At 35.0% G+C, this 18,761-nt stretch overlaps 1 protein-coding gene across 8 annotated transcripts in view; it reads left to right on the top strand.

The window, feature by feature from the left end:
• The window catches only part of PDLIM5 (PDZ and LIM domain 5), a 208,998-nt gene that overhangs the window by 146,104 nt on the left and 44,133 nt on the right, over window positions 1–18,761 (top strand). For 7 of the 8 annotated variants that reach the window (XM_047718006.1, XM_047718008.1, XM_047718009.1 and 4 more), the window contains one exon: window positions 14,896–15,083. In XM_047718006.1, the coding sequence (XP_047573962.1) occupies window positions 14,896–15,083 (188 nt within the window). Of the gene's footprint in view, window positions 1–5,537; window positions 5,655–7,644; window positions 7,792–8,531; window positions 8,664–14,895; window positions 15,084–18,761 lie in introns of all 8 variants that reach the window. The other variant, XM_047718016.1, reaches the window with a different exon arrangement.

Here is an 18,761-nt window from a genome sequence, read left to right on the forward strand (position 1 = left end):
AAAATAAAAATTTTCTGAAAAGATCAAGGAATACCATAGAGTTAACTGACCTAAAGAGTTCACATAATGTTAAGACAGGGCATTATTCAATAATAACCCATCAGGGAAAGCAACAGTAGAGAAATATGTAAGAGTTAAAGCAGAATTTGAAAGTTGTGAATAAAATGGAATATATGTATATCAATAAAGAGCAAACTCTCTCCCCAACACAAATAGTAAGTTCTATTTGCTTCAGAGATCTCCCTTATTCTTTCCCACTTTTCCTTGCTTCAGTAAAGTGGAAACCTCCAAGTCAGTCCTTTATCTTTGTTCTCACAAAAAAAGTAAATTTCATTTTGAGTGTTATTTTCATGTTTGATCATTTATTTCATAATCTTCTTTTTACATCTAACATTCAGTCCTTTTTGCTTCCCCATGTGTAAAAAGCAAGGAGGCCCCTACTTGCTGATTTTTAAGTTCTCTGTAAGGTGCCATCTGTAATGTAGAATTAGCAGGCTTAAATAATGTTTTTAGGCTGCTACAGAAACAAAGGCTATTGAAATCAATTAATTCATTTGGCCTGTGATTAAGAGTGACAGAAATTTCCAGCTGAAGTTCAGTTGATTTAATTTTGCAGAAGGGAAATCCTAGTTACAAGTGAAAACACTGACAGTTTTTATTGTCAGTAAGCCAGTGGAAGAGACTCCATTTTCCAGACAACTAGCCATTTCCTTGGGTAAAATAAATAGCTTTGCTGTGCCAGTGAACCCTGAAAGTACGGAAATCAGGTGTGATCCTTGTATATTCCATTTTCTGTTGAGCAGTGTTATTGTATGAATGTTTGCTTGTGGAAGAGTGAAAATACAAAGGACAGTTGTCATTTTCCTCCTTTACCTGGTATAAAAGACACATTTTAAGGTATTGGATTTCTCCTCTCATTGCCATATGGGAATGTAATAAATCAGTCACTCTATTTGGTTATTTTGTGATATTTATAAAGAGAGTGAGGAGGCTTTGAAGTTTTTAGTTGGAAATTTGAAGTTTTTATGCTGCAAAAGAAAGTTTCTGCATTCTTTTTCACATATTTTAAAGGTTAGCCTTTGTGACAAGTTTATTCTTACATAGTTTACATATAACTCCAAAATAGATGAGCCAGATTAGCATTTTGAAATTGTCTTACTGATGGAGAACTTTAACTTTCCTATCCTGCAATCAGGAATAGCCAGTAAAATAGTGCTAAAAACAGGCACTGAAGACAGGAGGAGAGGAGTGGTCAGCTGGGTCTTACACCAAGATTAAAATGAGGATTGCACTCAAAAAGATAAACTGTATGATTCCACCTGTATGTGGTATTAAAGAAGTTAAATTCATGGGACAGAAAGTAGTGGTCACCAGAGGGTAGGCAGTGGGGAAAGAGAGTTGTTGCTGAATGGGTGTAGTTTAAGATTTGCAAGGTAAAAAAATTCTGGAGGTCTGTTTCACCACAATGAGTATACTTAATACTACTGAACTGTATACTTAAAAATGGTTAAGATGGTAAGTTTTATGTTGTCTTTTTTTTTAACTTTTCCTCTCATTTCATTATTATTTTTTTAATTTAAAATTTTTTTTATTAACATATAATGTATTATTAGCCCCAGGGTACAGGTCTGTGAATAGCCACGTTTACACACTTCAGGGCACTCACCATAGCACATACCCTCCCCAATGTCTATAACCCAACCACGTTATCCATACCCCCCTCACCCCGGCAACCCTCAGTTTGTTTTGTGAGGTTAAGAGTGTCTTATGGTTTGTCTCCCTCCCAATCCCATCTTGTTTCATTTTTTCTTTTCCTACCCCCGGAACCCCCCACGTTGCCTCTTAACTTCCTCACAACAGGGAGATCATATGATAATTGTGTTTCTCCGATTGACTTATTTCGCTAAGCACAATACCCTCTAGTTCCATCCACATCATTGTTATATTGTCTTTTTTACCACAATAAAAAGAAAATGAGGAATGCAAATTGTCAATTGAATTTAGCCACAAAGAGATCATTAGTGACCTTTGCAAGAATACAGTTTTATCAGGGCTGGAGGATGAAGCCCACTTGAGTTGGTTGAAGACTGATAGTGTTTCTAGAGTAAAACTATTATTCCCTTTGGCTGTTAATGGGGATAGGAAAATAGAAGGGGAAGACAGTTTTGTTGGTGGTAGTATGGTTTTTTGTTTTGTTTTGTAATTTTTTTTTGTAATTTTTTTTTAAGAGAACCTATCCTACAGTATTTTTGAATGGGGACTCAAAGCATGCAGTGGAGAAGGAGAATAGAAAATGCAAAGGAGATAGGTTAGTTGAGGCACCTGAGAAAAAGGGAGGAGATAGAGTCCACAGCATAAGGATCTTGCTTTTTGACAGTTGTCATTCCTGGGGCATAGAAAAAGAGTTCCATTCCCTGTTCTGTAGGATGGTGAATGTAAGATGAACAGCATCATGCCTGTTTGCCTGGACAGATTGCTAGCATGGGTCCCCTTTGGAAAGCACGGAAAGACACAATTGCCGAGAAAGATAATGCACAATAGTTCTTTGTTCATTTTTCTGAGAAAAACAGGCCAAAAGGCTGCAAGCTCAGCTCTCCAGACATATCTGGGAAGGATAAAGTCTTCATACCTCTCTCTGGTAAGAAATGAAAACTCACTTAAGTAACAGACAAAGCAGAGTTTAGCTGCTGTAGAGGTGCTATTAATTAGAGCTTCTTCCAATCCTAAAAGGAATAAATATTAGAGAATGACAGAATTAGAGCAGATATTGATCTCTGTTCCATATTAAATGAGGTAGTTTAAGATTTTCTTAGGTCTGGTATTTTTAGAGGTTGGTTAAGCAAAGGGATAGGTAATGAGTGTGTGTGAGACATGGGAAACCTGCCAAGTGCGTTTGTTTGGAAACTTGGAAATCTGGCTTTAGAAGGTATTTCATGAGTTGTGTGAACTTTATTCTCAAGTGGCACTCATTTTTCCAATCAACATAGTACATGGAGGTTTTGGAAGACTGAACTCCAGCTTACTCCCTTTTCTTACCTCTCCTCATTATATAGTAGTATGTAGACATTGATAATTCTTTATAACTATATTTTCTTTTTTCTAGAATATTGATAATTCTTTATGTTGTGAAGGACATTTTTAGAGGTATTTTTGGAAGTCAGTAATTTCTTAGAGGTTGATCATATGCCCCTTCTTGCTTAGGTAGTAAGATAGTACCTGTTTAACCTGAATTGCTAGACAGTCTCCAGTCTCTAGAATGTACAGATATTTTCTAAGAAATATATGTATATTGTGAGTGATTTCTGTATTTGAAAACAATAAGTTTCTTTCATGCATTCATTCAACAAATATTTACTGTTTATTTTGTGGTTAAGTACTTTATTACACTTCATTTGTACCATTAAACATATGGTCTCTGACCTCGCAGAGCTTCTCATTTAGTGAGGGAGTCTGGAATTAAACAAATCACCACACAAACTATACGATTACATTAATAACAAGTAAGTTCTGTGACGAAAAGGTACAGGGTACTTTGAAAGCATGTGACATGGGCAGCCTAGGGTGATGTGGGGAATTGGGTGGTCCTCCCTGAGGAAGTGACATTTAAACTGAGGGCAGAAGAACACTTAGGAATTAGCCCAGTGAAAGTATGGTAGAGAGGTAGGCATAAAAAGTGAGACTATGCAGAGGTCTTGAGATGGGAAGAAGCTTAGCCTGTTTCAGAAAGAGATGGAAAATCAGTTGGACTGCAGCAAGCCACAGGGAAAAAAGGAAAAGCTCTATAAGATAAAGCTGGAGAATAGGGATCCCAGGACCACAGTTACCTCTAAAGCAGTGCTGCAAATCCAGCAGACAGGATCAGATTTGTATTGTCAAAAGTGAACTCTGGTAGCTCTGTAGAGAGGTTTTCCTCTAGACAGGGGTCAGTAAACTTTTTTTGTAAAGATCGTAAATATGTTTATGATAGTAAATATGTTAGGTTTTGTGAGCCATATGGCCTGTCACAGCTACTGACCTCTGTGTGTAGTGTGTGAAAATAGCCATGGACATATGTAAATGAAGAAACCTGGCTGGGTTCCATTAAACTTTATTTAAAGTTTATTAAAACTTTGTGACTGAAATTTGAATTTCATAGAATCTTCGTGTATTAAGAAATACTATTCTTTTCATTAAAAAAAAAAAAAAACATTTAAAACCACTCTTAGTTCATCAGCCGTACAAAACCAAGTGGTGTGCAAAATTGGCCTGATAGTCATGGTTTGCTGACCCCTGCTATAGGACTTACAGTTCTTATTCTTTTAACATTTTCAACTCTATCTCTTGAATAATACTTTAATTCTAACATGACATTTTTCTTAAGTTGTCTGTCCTTTTTTTTTTTATTTTCCCAACACTCTGTGGTAAAGATGTGACCAGTGCTAAATAAAAAATGGGAATATAACCTTTCCTTTTCTGTTTTTTCATCTTAGTGTTACATTTTCTTTTCTGAAAATCAGTATAACGTGACTAATATATTCTATTTTTTTTTAATCCACAGCTTTCTTTTTTTTTTTTTTAAAGATTTTATTTATTTATTTGACAGAGAGAGATCACAAGTAGACAGAGAAGCAGGCAGAGAGAGAGAGGGAAGCAGGCTCCCTGCTGAGCAGAGAGCCCGATGCGGGACTCGATCCCAGGACCCTGAGATCATGACCTGAGCCGAAGGCAGTGGCTTAACCCACTGAGCCACCCAGGCGCCCCCACAGCTTTCTTTTTAAACAATGGGCAATTTTGTATTTCTAAATATTATACTTGGTGCTTTCTTTTTTCAAACTTCACACTGAATTTTTCATCCTTTTTTTTTTTTTTCTAACTTGGTGATGGCTCTAAAATTTAATTCTGTCATTCAGAAGAAAAAATGGTACAGACATCGGAAAAACAAAGTAAAAAGTAGAGCAACACAGTTGTATGCAAACATTTGTCGTGGGACTGGATAAACTACTTTGTTACATGGAGATAAACAACATCCATATTATTTCAGATCTACAAACACAGCATTCTGACTTGGAAGGAGGTTTTTAGTGCTTTCTTGCAGTGCACATTTCAGGCAGCTAGCTACCCCACAAGATGCTGGAAAGCATTATGTAGTGGAAATAGTACAGACAGGCCTGGTTCAAATTCCATCTGACTCTTACAAGGTATATAATATTGAACAACTGAATTAATTTCTTGGAGCTTAACTTCCCCAAAGCATGCAAAATACATAGTCTTTTGTATTGGGACTCTGTGTGTGAGAATTCCCATCCACCTTTCTTCCTTCACATGAAGGTAGCCATGTTAAAAAAAAATTGGTGGAGGGAAGAGCTTATATTTGGTGGTGGTGAAGGTGTTGGTTTGGGTTTTAACCTTACTGCAGATATGAAGTTAAAAAAACAACAACACAGAACTAGAGTATTGCCCAAAAGGAACCAGTATGCACTTAAAAGGTGGTATAGATGATAAATGTATTTTTCATTAATATTTCCTTTGCCTTGTTTATTTTGCTTCTGAAAACTTAGGTTTGACAGTTCTCTGGAAGACCTACCTCAGAGTGGACCTCACCCACCTGCAACTCCTCAGGTTTTACACATTGGTAGCCAAGTAGCCACACTTTCTAAAGTAACTGCGTGTTCTAGGTAGAGTTTTTTCCCTTGTGGAATGTTGAAATTTTAATGATGGTGGTGAAATTAAATACTTAAACTCTTTGACTAAAAAGAAACAAGTGATCATAGATTACAGAACTGACATCATTAATATATAGACAAGAAACTTTGGCACTCATCTGGGAAACACTGCTTTACACTGCTTTTATATCTGTCTCTCTCTCTTTTTTTGTTCAGATTCAAAATTCTAATGTAGAGTCAGGAAATCTATGCCTTCTATTTATTCACTGTGAATGGGAAAGTCAACTTTCTTGAGTTTGTTTTAAGTCTGCTTTACTGAGTTAGAGTATTTTCCTCTAAAAAAAGAGTGATAGAGATCATATGTTCCAAGTGCCTACACATATTCTAAAGGTATTCAGGTTACTTAGAAGATTTTACAGATCTCTGCTGATACTATACAATGTTGTTATTTGTGATCCAATACAAGGAAGGACGTTCATTACAATTTCCTTTTAAAGAGAGAAAGACAATTTAACTGATTTATTTTTTAGTTGCATTTCTTTGAGCTGACATTTTTTATAAAATTGTTTCTAGTTGTTACTTGCCATCACTTCCCCCAAATAGTAGCCATTGCTTGAAAGATGCAGAGTAATTGAAGAATTCAAAGTTGAATCACTTGGTAACTTTTTCTTCCACATTGCTTGCCACTCATATTACCCTGCTCTGCCACTGATAGCATCTTTCTTTTCTCTTTCCAGACCCATTCTTTCTTTTCTACCCATTCACAACAGTTGCTAAAACATAGCCATACAGTTCAATTCAATTATAGGTTTGCAGAAAAACTATACTTAATTCTGTATAATTTTAAAAAATGGCTTACCACTGTTTCTTTAATATACTTTCTAATGGTTTATAAAGCTATAGCCAGTGGAACTAGGAATAATGAATTATATTCTTCTGAGAAGGGGAGAAAAGACTTATGTCCCTACGCACAGTTTCAGACGTCTGAGCTCTCATTAACCTGGCTTGAGTTTGGCACATAATTACTTTGTGCTGGAGGTGGTCACTGTCACAAATTGTGAAAAAAGTGGTCATAGAAGGATGAGGATGTTCATTAATGACTTGCATGCAGAAATGAGGAGGAAAGACTATATAGGTTTCATGCTCTGCATTTTAGACTTTCAACTTAATAAAAAAATTTCTCAATTTCAAGCTGATAACTAATGATGGAATGTTCATTTCTGTGCAGGTGTTTGACCTTTTCTAAAAGATAAAATATTTATTATTTTAAGTCATAAGGGTTCTGAGAATGAAATTTCATACCAGCATTGAGTCTTTACAGAGCTAACTGAAAGTGGAGGTGTAGAACATCAACAGAGAGGGTGATGTTTTAGTCTTATTCACTTTAACTACTGTTTATTTTACAAAGGTGCTTTCCTTCCCCAAGTAGGTTTATTCTCAGTATTTTTAAGTTACCTCTTGTTCCTTTTAGTATGTATTGCTGCTTCTGAATAGGCAGTCGGTTGTACCTGCTTCTCCTGAAAGCACAAGTCTCGTTAAAATGTCAGGCTCTGGGTGTATATCATCCCTAAGGTAAAGCTCTTTATGTAGAGTCTTTTTAGAAAAATCGACATAACCCTCCTTTCTCTGAATACGGAAATTCAGACTTCATGTTTAGATTTATTTTCTACTTAGATGCTGACAAATCAATCTTCACATGTGTGTTATATAATATTGATTTAACTTTAAATGGGATTAGAGACTGAAGTTAAATACATCCAAAAGCATTTATATCTCAAAAATCAGTTTTATGGAGCATTATATATCAGATTTTAATTTCTGAGAGAAATCATAGCAACAGTAAATAAATGACCTGCCCTCTTATTACGCTTCTGTATCATACCTTTTAATGTCTAAATATGAATATAAGATAGTTACTATCTTATCTTTATTATGCTCCGTTTTCTCACTTTTCTTTTTTGTTCCTCTCCTCTTTTTTTTTTTTCCTTTCCCTATGTATCAGTGTAAGAAGCGCCACAAGAAATGTGGTGACAAGGTCTTCGGAAGGTTTTCGAAACTTTTCCACCTTCTCTTCTCCTGCTAGATATAGTGCTGCAGTTCTTAGCAGTGCGGCTGCTACTGTGTCTGCTGCTCTTGCCACAAAAACCAGGTAGAGCTGTCTGTACAACGTGTGTCTTGTGTGATTCCAACACTTTCCACGGTCTTAAAAGTCCCCTTAAAGCATACATAACCATTTGAAACAGTCACAGCCCAATATGAGATCTTGGTTGTGTTGTGGACATTTTACCTGGGTTGTAGACATATCTCTCAGTGTTTATTACTAGTTTTTCTTTAAATCTTCCTTTCATCTGTTGCCATGACTACCATTTATCTTTGATGCTTTTCAGTTGCATGGATTATTGCATGTTATGTGCTTATTGAATTGGGGCCTTTATAATTTTTAGTTTTTATATCTGGAACAGAATCAACTATCAGTAGATATTTTAAGTTCTTATTGATATTCTCTTCTCTCACAAACTGATTGTATTTAAGGGTGTTCTCAAGTCTAACTACATCCCTCCGCCCGAAAAAAAGAATAATAATTTTTTATTTTTATGAGATTTTTAAAATATAATTTCCAGTAGTCTTTATAAAGTTTTATGCTTTCTAAAAGATTGTCTTGGCTAGTTTTAGCGAAAATTTAGTCAATTCTATATTAATGAGTAAAGTAATAGAGTACTTGGACCTTCTTTTCCTCCTTTTTCTATGCTTTGTTCTTTCTGCCTGTCTGTAAAATATCTCTCTCTAGCTTTTTCTGGAAATGTTTCAAATCATAGACTGTCAAGACTACTTTCTGCTGTTGATTGGGTGATTTTTTTCAACTTAAGAATCTTTCTAAATGTTCACCAGGCTCTCCAGTCCTGATAAATATCACTCACTCCTGGATGCACTTTGCATCAGCCCTGTTTCTAAGCCTTTAGCTTTTTCGTACCTCCAGTCCTCGAGGAAGTCAACGGGCTCTATCCATGTTAAGAAAACAAGGTACTGTGGAGCAGGTATCTCAGTGGTGGTTTGCTCTAAAAGACACTGCTTTCTGTAACACCTAACCACTATATTAACCAGCCAGATGTGAAAGTCCTAGAGTGGATTTGTGTTCCGTTTTTAAACTAGCTATAAATTCAGTACAATACTAATGGACAAGCATGTTATTTTAAATGATCATTGACTCCCCTCTTAACCCCTTGTGACATGTTTTATTACCATACTTGATGTTTAGTATGAAATTATGAGTAATTGCGCAAGTATTTAAATTACAGTATAACCATTTCATTGCATGGATGGTAGCTATACTAGAATAGGGAAATGTTTAGTAAGACATACCTTTGTATCTTTTGAAAAAATGAAAAAGAATAATAAAATAATTCATTTTGATTGGCTACTACTTATTGTTCTTATAGATGAGGGTTTTACTTGGACAGATAACTTAATTTTTACTGTATCTGGGAAATTCTGAAACACAAAATTAATTTTTCTCCTAAACTTAACAATTATGCCAAAAATTATTAGGTATATATAAAAAATAAAAATATCCCAAGTGTTCATGGAAGGTATAATCTTAATGAAATAACTGTTTAAAATCATCTCTGATGGAACATAAAATTAATGGTGGAGTGTACAACTATGGCTATAATTGGTAAAAGCCTGATATAACATAGACTGTCTACTGATTATGTGTTTGTATTCATTCACTGTCATGGAGGTTTTCAATATACTTAATTAAAATTCTGAGTAACTTATAAGGCAGATGTTTAAACAGGGAGAGAGAGATCATTGTACATTTTTCTCTAAGAAAAAAAGATACTCGACATTATTTTACATTTGTGGAATTGTGTTAATTGAGCAGAAATCTTTCAGCGTCCAGGCTAAGTCTGTACAGAGACAGGTTACTGACCACACTTGGAATAAAAGATCTAATTTTGAGGACCTAATGGAATGCTCACATCTCTCCAGAAAAGTACCTATTGCATTTTTTAAAAAACTAAATGGCCAGTGGTATGTTTTGATGGATATCAAATGGAGATGGGATAGGGAAAAATGGAGATAGGATGGAGAAAAATACCAGTTGTGTGAGAATACCCCATCTCCATTAGTGGCATGCTCATTAAACTCTTACCTTTATATTCTAGTAAGTTACTTTTCACTCACTGTTTAATAAAAAAAGAGTAACATTAAAATTCTTGCAAACCTTGCTTGAGTGGAGAATCTTAAAGTTTTTCATTTATTATTGGGAAACCAAGGACAATTTTATAACATTTTTGTACATAACTCTTAGACGCGGAGCAATCTGTCTTTAAGTAGAGATAAATTCCTCTGAAAGAGTCGAGTTTTGGGGCGCCTGGGTGACTCAGTGGGTTAAGCCTTTGCCTTTGGCTCAGGTCATGATCTCAGGGTGCTGGGATCGAACCCCGCATCAGACTTTCTGCTCAGCAGGGAGCCTGCTTCCTCCTCTCTCTCTGCCTCTCTGCCTACTTGTGATCTCTGTCTGTCAAATAAATAAACAAAATCTTTAAAAAAAGAAAAAAGAAATGAGTTGAGTTTTCCCTTCCAATCAAACATTTTGTTGTTTAAATAAACTTCTTGTGTAAAAAAAAAAGTGTACATGTAGTTACGGCCTGATTGATGCTCTCCATGGACCCGGTTATAGAACAGGTATTAGTAGCCATTATCATCACTTTTTATTAAGAGCAGTAGGCACAAACTAAATATATTTCAGTATTTGGGAAGTGGAAATGATTTTCGACAAGGTAGTAAGCGAGTTGGCATTCCGGAAAGCAGGAACGCTGGGTTTCCTGAGGAAACCTTTTAAATTTTAAATATAGAAAAAATATATGAAGCATGATTTCAGAAATAAGATACCAATTTAAGTAATCATGCCATGCTATATTAGTAAATTTGTCATTAATTCAAAATATTTTTGCTGTTAATGGTTATTAGAATATTTTATTCCCAAATATAAAATAATATAGCCAATGATGTCATTAATTCTTAAATCTTCAGTACATGATATCTGTTGCTTATGTATTTTCTTTAAATAGTAGCTAATGCTAGAAATTAGGCAAAAAGACGTTAGCTCTTTTAGAGACCTAGGCATTACATATTTAGATATATGGTTGTCTCCGTAAAACCAAATATTCTTCCATTCCTACATTAAATGTTTTAAGTAAATAGAGATTTACTTCTGAGAATGTTGAACTCTGCTCATCAGTCCTGAATTTAAATATAAATGGAACAACTTTCTTGCTAATAATTTAGAATTTTATAAGGTCGTTGTAACCTACTGCGCACACTTTGTATCTAAAGAGTACTGTTTAAGATTTAAACATCTTAGGCCTTTTGGGAGAGAATTTATAATATAAAGACTATACAAAGGATAAAATAAAATGTTCATATGTATAGGTAAAAATTGAAGTGTAAGAAGAGACTCCATTGTTTGGGAGAATACGAAACCTTTCAAAGTTCTGTGGACAGATTTTTCTTTTTTTTTTTTCTCTCTGGCTTAGCATAGAGCCAAGTACTTTACTTATATTGCATGTATTATCTCATTGTGTTTCATTTAATCCTAACAATAACTTTGGAATAAAAGTAGTATTTTCATCTGATTTTACAGATGAAGAAATGTTATCAACTTCAAGTAACCTACCCAAAGTCACAGTAGAGTCCCCAGTCTCAGTTTATTAATGTAGTGCAGGAGACAAGATACATAAGGAAGTTATTGTTTTTTTTTTTTTAAACCCTGGCTATTACAAATTGAAATGTAACTGTATGTGATGTAGTTAATTTGTGTCATGAACTGAAGGAAGTAGTGTTTCTACTGGTAGATGATTGATTAAGTAAAATATATTAATTGTTTAGTATGGTACACAGTGCATGATAGATATTATTTTTTACTACTACTGTTAACTGTAGATGATATTTGGATGTGTTCAGAGGGAGAGTGGGGGAGGTGTCTTCTATTTAGAGCCTGGAAAAAATGGAGAATTGTGGACAGAGAAGAGGTGTGGCCAGCACATAATTTGTATCACAAAGTGGCAGGAGATAATGATTGGACAGGTAGATTGTAGCTGCATCTTAGAAGGCTTTGAATGTCATGCTGAAGTGTGACTTATATCTTAGCCCTCTACCCTCGAATGGTTAAATCCAGTCTGTAGCCTTTCCTTCATTTGCTTGAATACCTTCTGGAATCAGGCCTGTCACCAAAGGTATTGTTAGGAAACAGAATATTTCCTTTGTACAATTTTTCATATTAGGAAGTACCTCCTTTTATTGAACCAAATCTGTCTCACCATAGATTTGACACTACATTAGGCAAACAGAATGTAGCCATATAGAGTGAATCCACATGTCACGTATTTGAGGATTGCTCCAATGCTTCTCCTGAGTTTTTTTCATACCTTAGGTCAATGTTACCAGTTCCTTCAACCAAACTTGACTGGACTTGGCATTAATTTTCTATCATTCTAGTCATTTTCTTTTAAGTAAGTCTATCTGCCAGCTCTCCTGGAGATAAATTTTAACTTATTCAGGTTGTTAAACATTAAATGTTGATTAGGGCTTTGTTATTTCCAGGTTATATTTTTGTTTCATTTGTAACTTCTAGTGTTCCTTGGTCATAAATTTTCTTCTCAGAACTCTGAATATATGGGTTATTAGTTATTTTTTTCTAATCCACTGAGCCCTAGAATTAACCTTAGAATTAAAATGACCTGTACTTCTGTATTATTTTTAAAAAATCATGTATTTGTAGTATACAAGAATATTGAAAATAAGTTTTATTTTTGGAATATATTAATTATCCTTTTCATCTGATTAGGCTCATATTCTGTGCCTTAGAGTATGCTAAGTATTTTGTACACAATTATCTTACTTAAGTCTCATGGAACTCTTATGAGCAAAGTATTATCCCCATTTAAAGTTTAGGTAAATGAGACTTAAGAGAGGTAAAATAATTAGTTCATCACAAAGCTTTTCAAAGTTATAACCATTCTACTATAAAGCTTAAACTCTGTTTCCATTAATTTTATTTATTCTGTCATCTTTATTGATAATTGTGTTTAGCATTGCCATGAAGTAAGTAGTCTTTTACTTTTTATTTATAACAGTTACTAAAGTGCTTAAATTTTTCATTGTATGGTATGTTCTAACATCTCAAGTGGACTTTAGTTTTTCATGAAACTGATTAGAAATGATAAAAGAAGGTTATAGCTTTTTACATTTGAATTTGAGAGAACAATAATAAAAAGCAGTATTTCAAGAAAGTTAAAAAAGCTCTAGTATGATTTTTCAAAACTGTTTAGTTTCAGAAGTGCTCTAGGACCACCCACTCAGTAGAAGACTTATAGAACTGGGCATATAGTTGTACTCATGACTAAGATTTATTATAGTGTGAGAATACAAAGCAAAATCAGCAAGGGAGAGGGTACATGGATCAAGTCCAGAGGAATAGAGGCTCAAGTTTCCAAAAGTCCTTTCTCAACATAGGATATGTTGATTCCTACAACAGTGAGTTATGATAAAACATGCCAAGTGTTGTCTACCAGAGAAACTCATTAGATACAAAGTACTTAAGGTTTTTATTGGGGCTCCTTATATTGTCATGCGGTGCTTAGTTCATACCGTATGTCCCAACTCACAGAAGGAAAGTAGGTATTTAGCATAAACCACATTGTTTATTTAGCTTAGGTACAGTGAGCTACTCTTACATTTTAGAGAAAGTTTTATATGACTGTAGGGAACTGTTCACCAGCCAAGTTCTCAAATGCCAGTTAGAGGCCAACCTTGCAAGCAGGCCTTCCTAAGACTAGGCAACCTCAGGCCTCCTTTGTTAGGTATTTATCCCAGATTCAAGAGCATTGGAGAAATTCGGTATTCTTAGGACATGACTGAATTTGAAATCTCTTTTCGTTGAAATAATCTCAACTTAAATAGTACGATTAAGGGACATTTATTTTACTGGTCATTAATTAGTATTCTGTCTTTATTGATCTACTCTTCCAGCTGTTATTTTCAGTTATTGAAGGACTTGAGTTTCTGTGCATGGAGGTATTTAAGCAAGCAGTACCTTGATTTCTGTTCAGAAGTTAGTAGGATGTATTCTTCTTATTGTTGTTATAATAATTACTGTTATACTTCACCTGAGAGAAACTTCTATAATATTATATCATTTCAAAGTACACATTTATAATTTGAGCTACCTAAGATTATTTTTTTGAAGTGACAATGTATAATTATAAGTAACAAGTGACTGGGTAATAAAAAGATCTTCTAAATCAGACTGGAACCAGCACAGATAAGGCCTCCTGTTAAGCAAGTAGAGTAACTCTGACTGAGTGAGGACAATGGCCGTCTTGTCTCCTGTTTTCCTGTATTGTGAATACAGAACACTGGATGTTCTGTTAAGCTGGGGATGTTGTCTCTTGTTTACCATTCTGTGGCCAGTGCATAGCACACTGTCTGGCATGTCGTAGGTGCTTAAATACTTGTTCAGTGAGTGAGTGACTAAGTATTGAGTAAAAAGAGTGGTAAGATGTCAGGGTAACTTAGTTCATAAAATACCAGAAGAATGTGAGAAAGAAGGGAAAAAACATCTGCCATTTCAGAGAGATCACAAGGAATTCTCTAATCATTAGTTGTTTTAATGTAGGTGATTTTCTAAAAGATTGAGATAGAGAAGAATAGGAAGGTAAAGTTACCATATTATTTGAAAGGATTGGCTGTAACAGTGTTTCAGTTGCCTAATTTCTCACAATAGACCTTTTAAAGGAAATTTTTCCAGAGTGCCTGGGTGGCTTGGTTGGTTAAGCAACTGCCTTCGACTCAGGTCATGGTCCTGGAGTACCAGGATCAAGTCCCGCATCAGGCTCCCTGCTCAGCAGGGAGTCTGTTTCTCCCTCTGACCCTTCCACATCTCGTGTTTTCTCTCATTCTCTCTCTTTCAAATGAATAAATAAAATCTAAAGAAGAAAGAAAGAAAGAAAATTTCCAAAGTACTGAACAAATGTAGTCTGACTTCTTCCCTTTCTTTTGTTTTTGTTGATTGTTCATTTCAAAGAGAGACAGTCCCTCAGTCATAGTTTTCGAGTTTTTCTTTTTTAAAATATTGGTTAGTTAATATTTTTGTTTTCCTTACAGATTTGACAGATTGAGAAAAGAAAGGATCATTGCTAAGTTAATTTGGTATGACTTCACCAAAAATGTTTCCTTATTTTCTTTCTAGCAACACCCAGGAGACTTCTCAGCAGTTGTCTCCATCAGTAGCTTCAGCACGGAGCATGCCTGAGAGGCGGGAGAGCCCAGCCTCCACCAGACCAGGGGTGGCCGGTCTCACAACTGCTGCTGCCTTCAAGCCTCCAGGACCTGCTAACATTGTCAAGTCACCAAGCTGGCCACACCCCAACCAAGCAGGTATGCCAAAGAAATCTCTTGCTTTTTGTTTTTCTAAAGTGTAATTATGAAAATGTCTTCCAGGATATTTGATAGAATTCACTGGTGAAACTCATTCTCAACCATCTAAGCTTTAAAAAGATCTGCAAGGAATAGCCATAGCTATTTTCCTCTGAAGTATTTCATAAACATACTGTGTGCATTTGATATAGTTGCCCTTTGCTTTTCATAATTATAGAATTGGGAATTTCTTTGTTTCCCAAATTACTCAAAAAGCATGTATGAATTATAAACTTGGGGTCTTTTTAATGAACTGTATCATTGGAAGGTTAACCTTGGAAAGACGACATTTTTGTTTTGATGATATATACAAAATAACAACAACAGAAGCATTTATTGTCATCAGTTACTGAAAAAAGAATCTTTTACTTGTTGTCCTCTGAAGATTTATGAGACGGAAGTGGAAGAAGTTTACAGTGCCAGAAAGAAAACATACTTCATTTTATTTTAATTGTTCTATTTTATTTGAGATTAGTTGACATAATATTAGTTCCAGAGGTACAAAATACTGTCTTGACAATTCTGTACATTCTGCTATGCTCACCGTAATGAATGTAGTTACCATTTGTCACCATACAACATTATTATAATATTATTGACTATATATTCCCTATGCTGTAGTTTTCATCCCTGTGACCTATTTAATTTGTAGGTGGAAGTTTGTACCTCTTAATCCCTTTGAACTATTTTACCCGTCCTGCCAGCCCCTTACCTTCTGCCAGCCACCACTTAGTTCTCTATATTTATGACTCTGTTTTGTTGGTTTGTTTATTTATTTGTTTGGTTTTTAGATTCCACATATAAATAAAATCATATGGTATTTGTCTTTCTCTGATTTATTTTACATAGCATAATACCCTCTAGGTCCATCCATATTGTCACCAAAGGCATGATCTCATCCTTTGTTATAGATGAGTAATAGTCCATTATATATTTATACCACATCTTTATCCATTCATCTGTCAGTGGACACTTGGATTGATTCCCTATCTTGGCTGTTGTAAATAATGCTATAATAAATATAGGAATTGCATACATTTTGTTGACTTAACATGTCTGTTTTCTTTGGGTAAATACCCAATAGTGTAATTACTAGATCCTATGATATTTCTGTTTTTAAGTTTTTGAGCAATTTCCATACTGTTCCAGAACAGTTGCAGCAAATTCTATTCCTACAAATAGTGTGCAAGAGTTCTCTTTTCTCCACATCCTTGACAGCCCTTGTTATTTCTTGTCTTTTTTATTTTAGCCGTTCTGACAGGTAGAAGAATTGTGGTTTTCATTTGCATTTGCCTGATGATTCATGATGTTGAGCATCTTTTCATGTGTGTTTTGGCATCTGTATGTCTTCCTTGAAGAAATGTTTATTCAGGTCCTTTGCCCATTTTTAATTAGATTATTTTAGGTTTTTTGGTGTTGCCCTTTATAAGTCCTTTATATTTTGGACATTAACCCCTTATTGGGTATATCATTTCCAAGTATCTTCTCACATTCAATTCAGTAGGTTGCCTTTTCATTTTGTTAATGATTTCCTTCCTTGATTTTGCTGTCATCCCAATAGTTTATTTTTGCTTTGTTTTCCTTGCCTGGGAAGACATATTTAGAAAAATGGTGCTAAGGTCAATGTCAAAGTGATTACTGCCTATGTTTTTTAAGGAGTTTTATTATGGTTTTAGCTCTCAAATTTAGGCCTTTAATTCATTTTTAGTTTATTTTTGTGTATGGTATAAGAAAGTGGCCCCATTTCATTCTTTTGCATTTAATTGTCCAGTTTTCCCAGGAACATGTATTGAAGAGACTGTCTTTCCCCCTGTTGTGATGTTCTTGCCTCCTCTGTCACAGAGAAATTGACAATATAAGCATGGGTTTATTTCTGGGCTCTGTATCCTGGTCTGTTGTTCGGTTTTTCTGTGTTTGTGCCAATACCATACTGTTTTGGTTACTATAGCTTTGTAGTATAGTTTGAAATCTGGGACTGTGATATCTCCAGCTTTGTTCTTTTTTCTCAAGATTGTTCTGTCTATTCAGGGTCTTTTGTGGTTCCATACATATTTTAGGATTGTTTGTTTTCGTTTTGTGAAAAATGCTGTTGGTATTTTAGGGATTGCATTGAATCTGTTAATTGCTTCGGATTGTATGGATATTTTAATAGTATTAATTATTCTGATCCAGGAGCATGGAATGCCTTTCCATTTGTTTGTGTTCTCTTCCATTTTTTTCCTCAGTGGTTTATAAGTTTTCAGAGTAGCAGGTCTTTTACCACCTTGGTTAAGTTTATTCTTAGGTATTTTATTATTTTTGGTGCAATTACAAATGGGATTACTTTCTTTATTTCTCTTTCTGGTAGTTCATTAGTATATAAAAATGCAACAGATTTTTGTGCATTGATTTTGTACCCTGCAGCTTAACTAATTTTTTTGTTATTTCTAAGAGCTTTTTGGTAGATTCTATAGGGGTTTCTAAATATATTATCATGTCATCTTCAAATAGTGACAGTTTTACTTTTTCCTTACCAATTTGGATTCCTTTTTATCTCTTTTTCTTGTCTAATTGCTGCTACTAGGACTGTGTACTAGGTTGAATCAAAGTGGCGAGTGTGGACATTCTTGTGTTGTTCTTGATCTTAGGAAAAGAGCTGTCAGCTTTTCATCACTGAATATGACGTTAGCTGTGGATTTCTCATACATAGCCTTTTTTATGTTATATGTTCCGTATAAACCTACTTTGTTGAGAGTTTTTATCATGAATAGATGTTGCATTTTGTCAAATGCTTTTTCTGCATCTAATGAGATGATCCTATAGTTTTTATCCCTCATTTTGTTATAGAAAGAGAACATTTGAATAGTAAGGTAAAACAACTTGGTCTCAATCTGGAAATCTGAGTTTTCATTCATGTCCACAGATAAATAGCTTTAAGTAAAGTCACTTAAACTCTTTGACCCTCCGTTTTCTGATTTGCAGAATAAAGACTAAATAATCTCCTGTTTCTCCCAACATGAATAAAGATAATGGCTATCGGATTAAAGGACTTCTCTTAACAAGAAGACAGAACTATGTACTTAAGGGCTTCCAGTCCCATCCTCAACCTTAATCTCTTTGTATTCTTTATACTCTCTAAATGATCTGTCATCCAGATTCCTTTTACAACCTAGCCACTGATAGTTTAGAGTTCTCTGTGTCCTGAATTCCGTATCTTTAAAATTGTTGATCTACTTGCTGTTCCCAGGTGGCATCTCAAATGCAGCATGTCCAAAAGTATTACTACCTGGCTCTGGGAATGGTACATTCACCCTGTCACGAGAGGTCCAGCTTGAGCTTGAGAACCTCCCACCTCTATTCCCACGTTTTCATAGCAACTAACACCTAATGATTTCACTTCTGAGTATTTCTCAAGTTTCTTTTCTCCTCTCTATGGTCAGAGCCATTGCCTTGGTTCAGGCCTTTGTCATTGCAAACAACTTCTAAGTAGTTTCCTTGTCTTCTTCTGACCCACTCATCAATCTGTCCTTCATACTGCAGCAAGAATCTTTCTAAAACTCTGATTTTCCCACTCTGCTCTCCTGTTGCAGATACTTTACTGTATTTCCCCATTCCTTAACTTAGCATTGAAGTCCGTTTTCAATCTGGCTACCACTAACT

This window comes from Lutra lutra, chromosome 2 (assembly GCF_902655055.1).
Source record: "Lutra lutra chromosome 2, mLutLut1.2, whole genome shotgun sequence".
NCBI classification, from domain to species: Eukaryota; Metazoa; Chordata; class Mammalia; order Carnivora; family Mustelidae; genus Lutra; species Lutra lutra.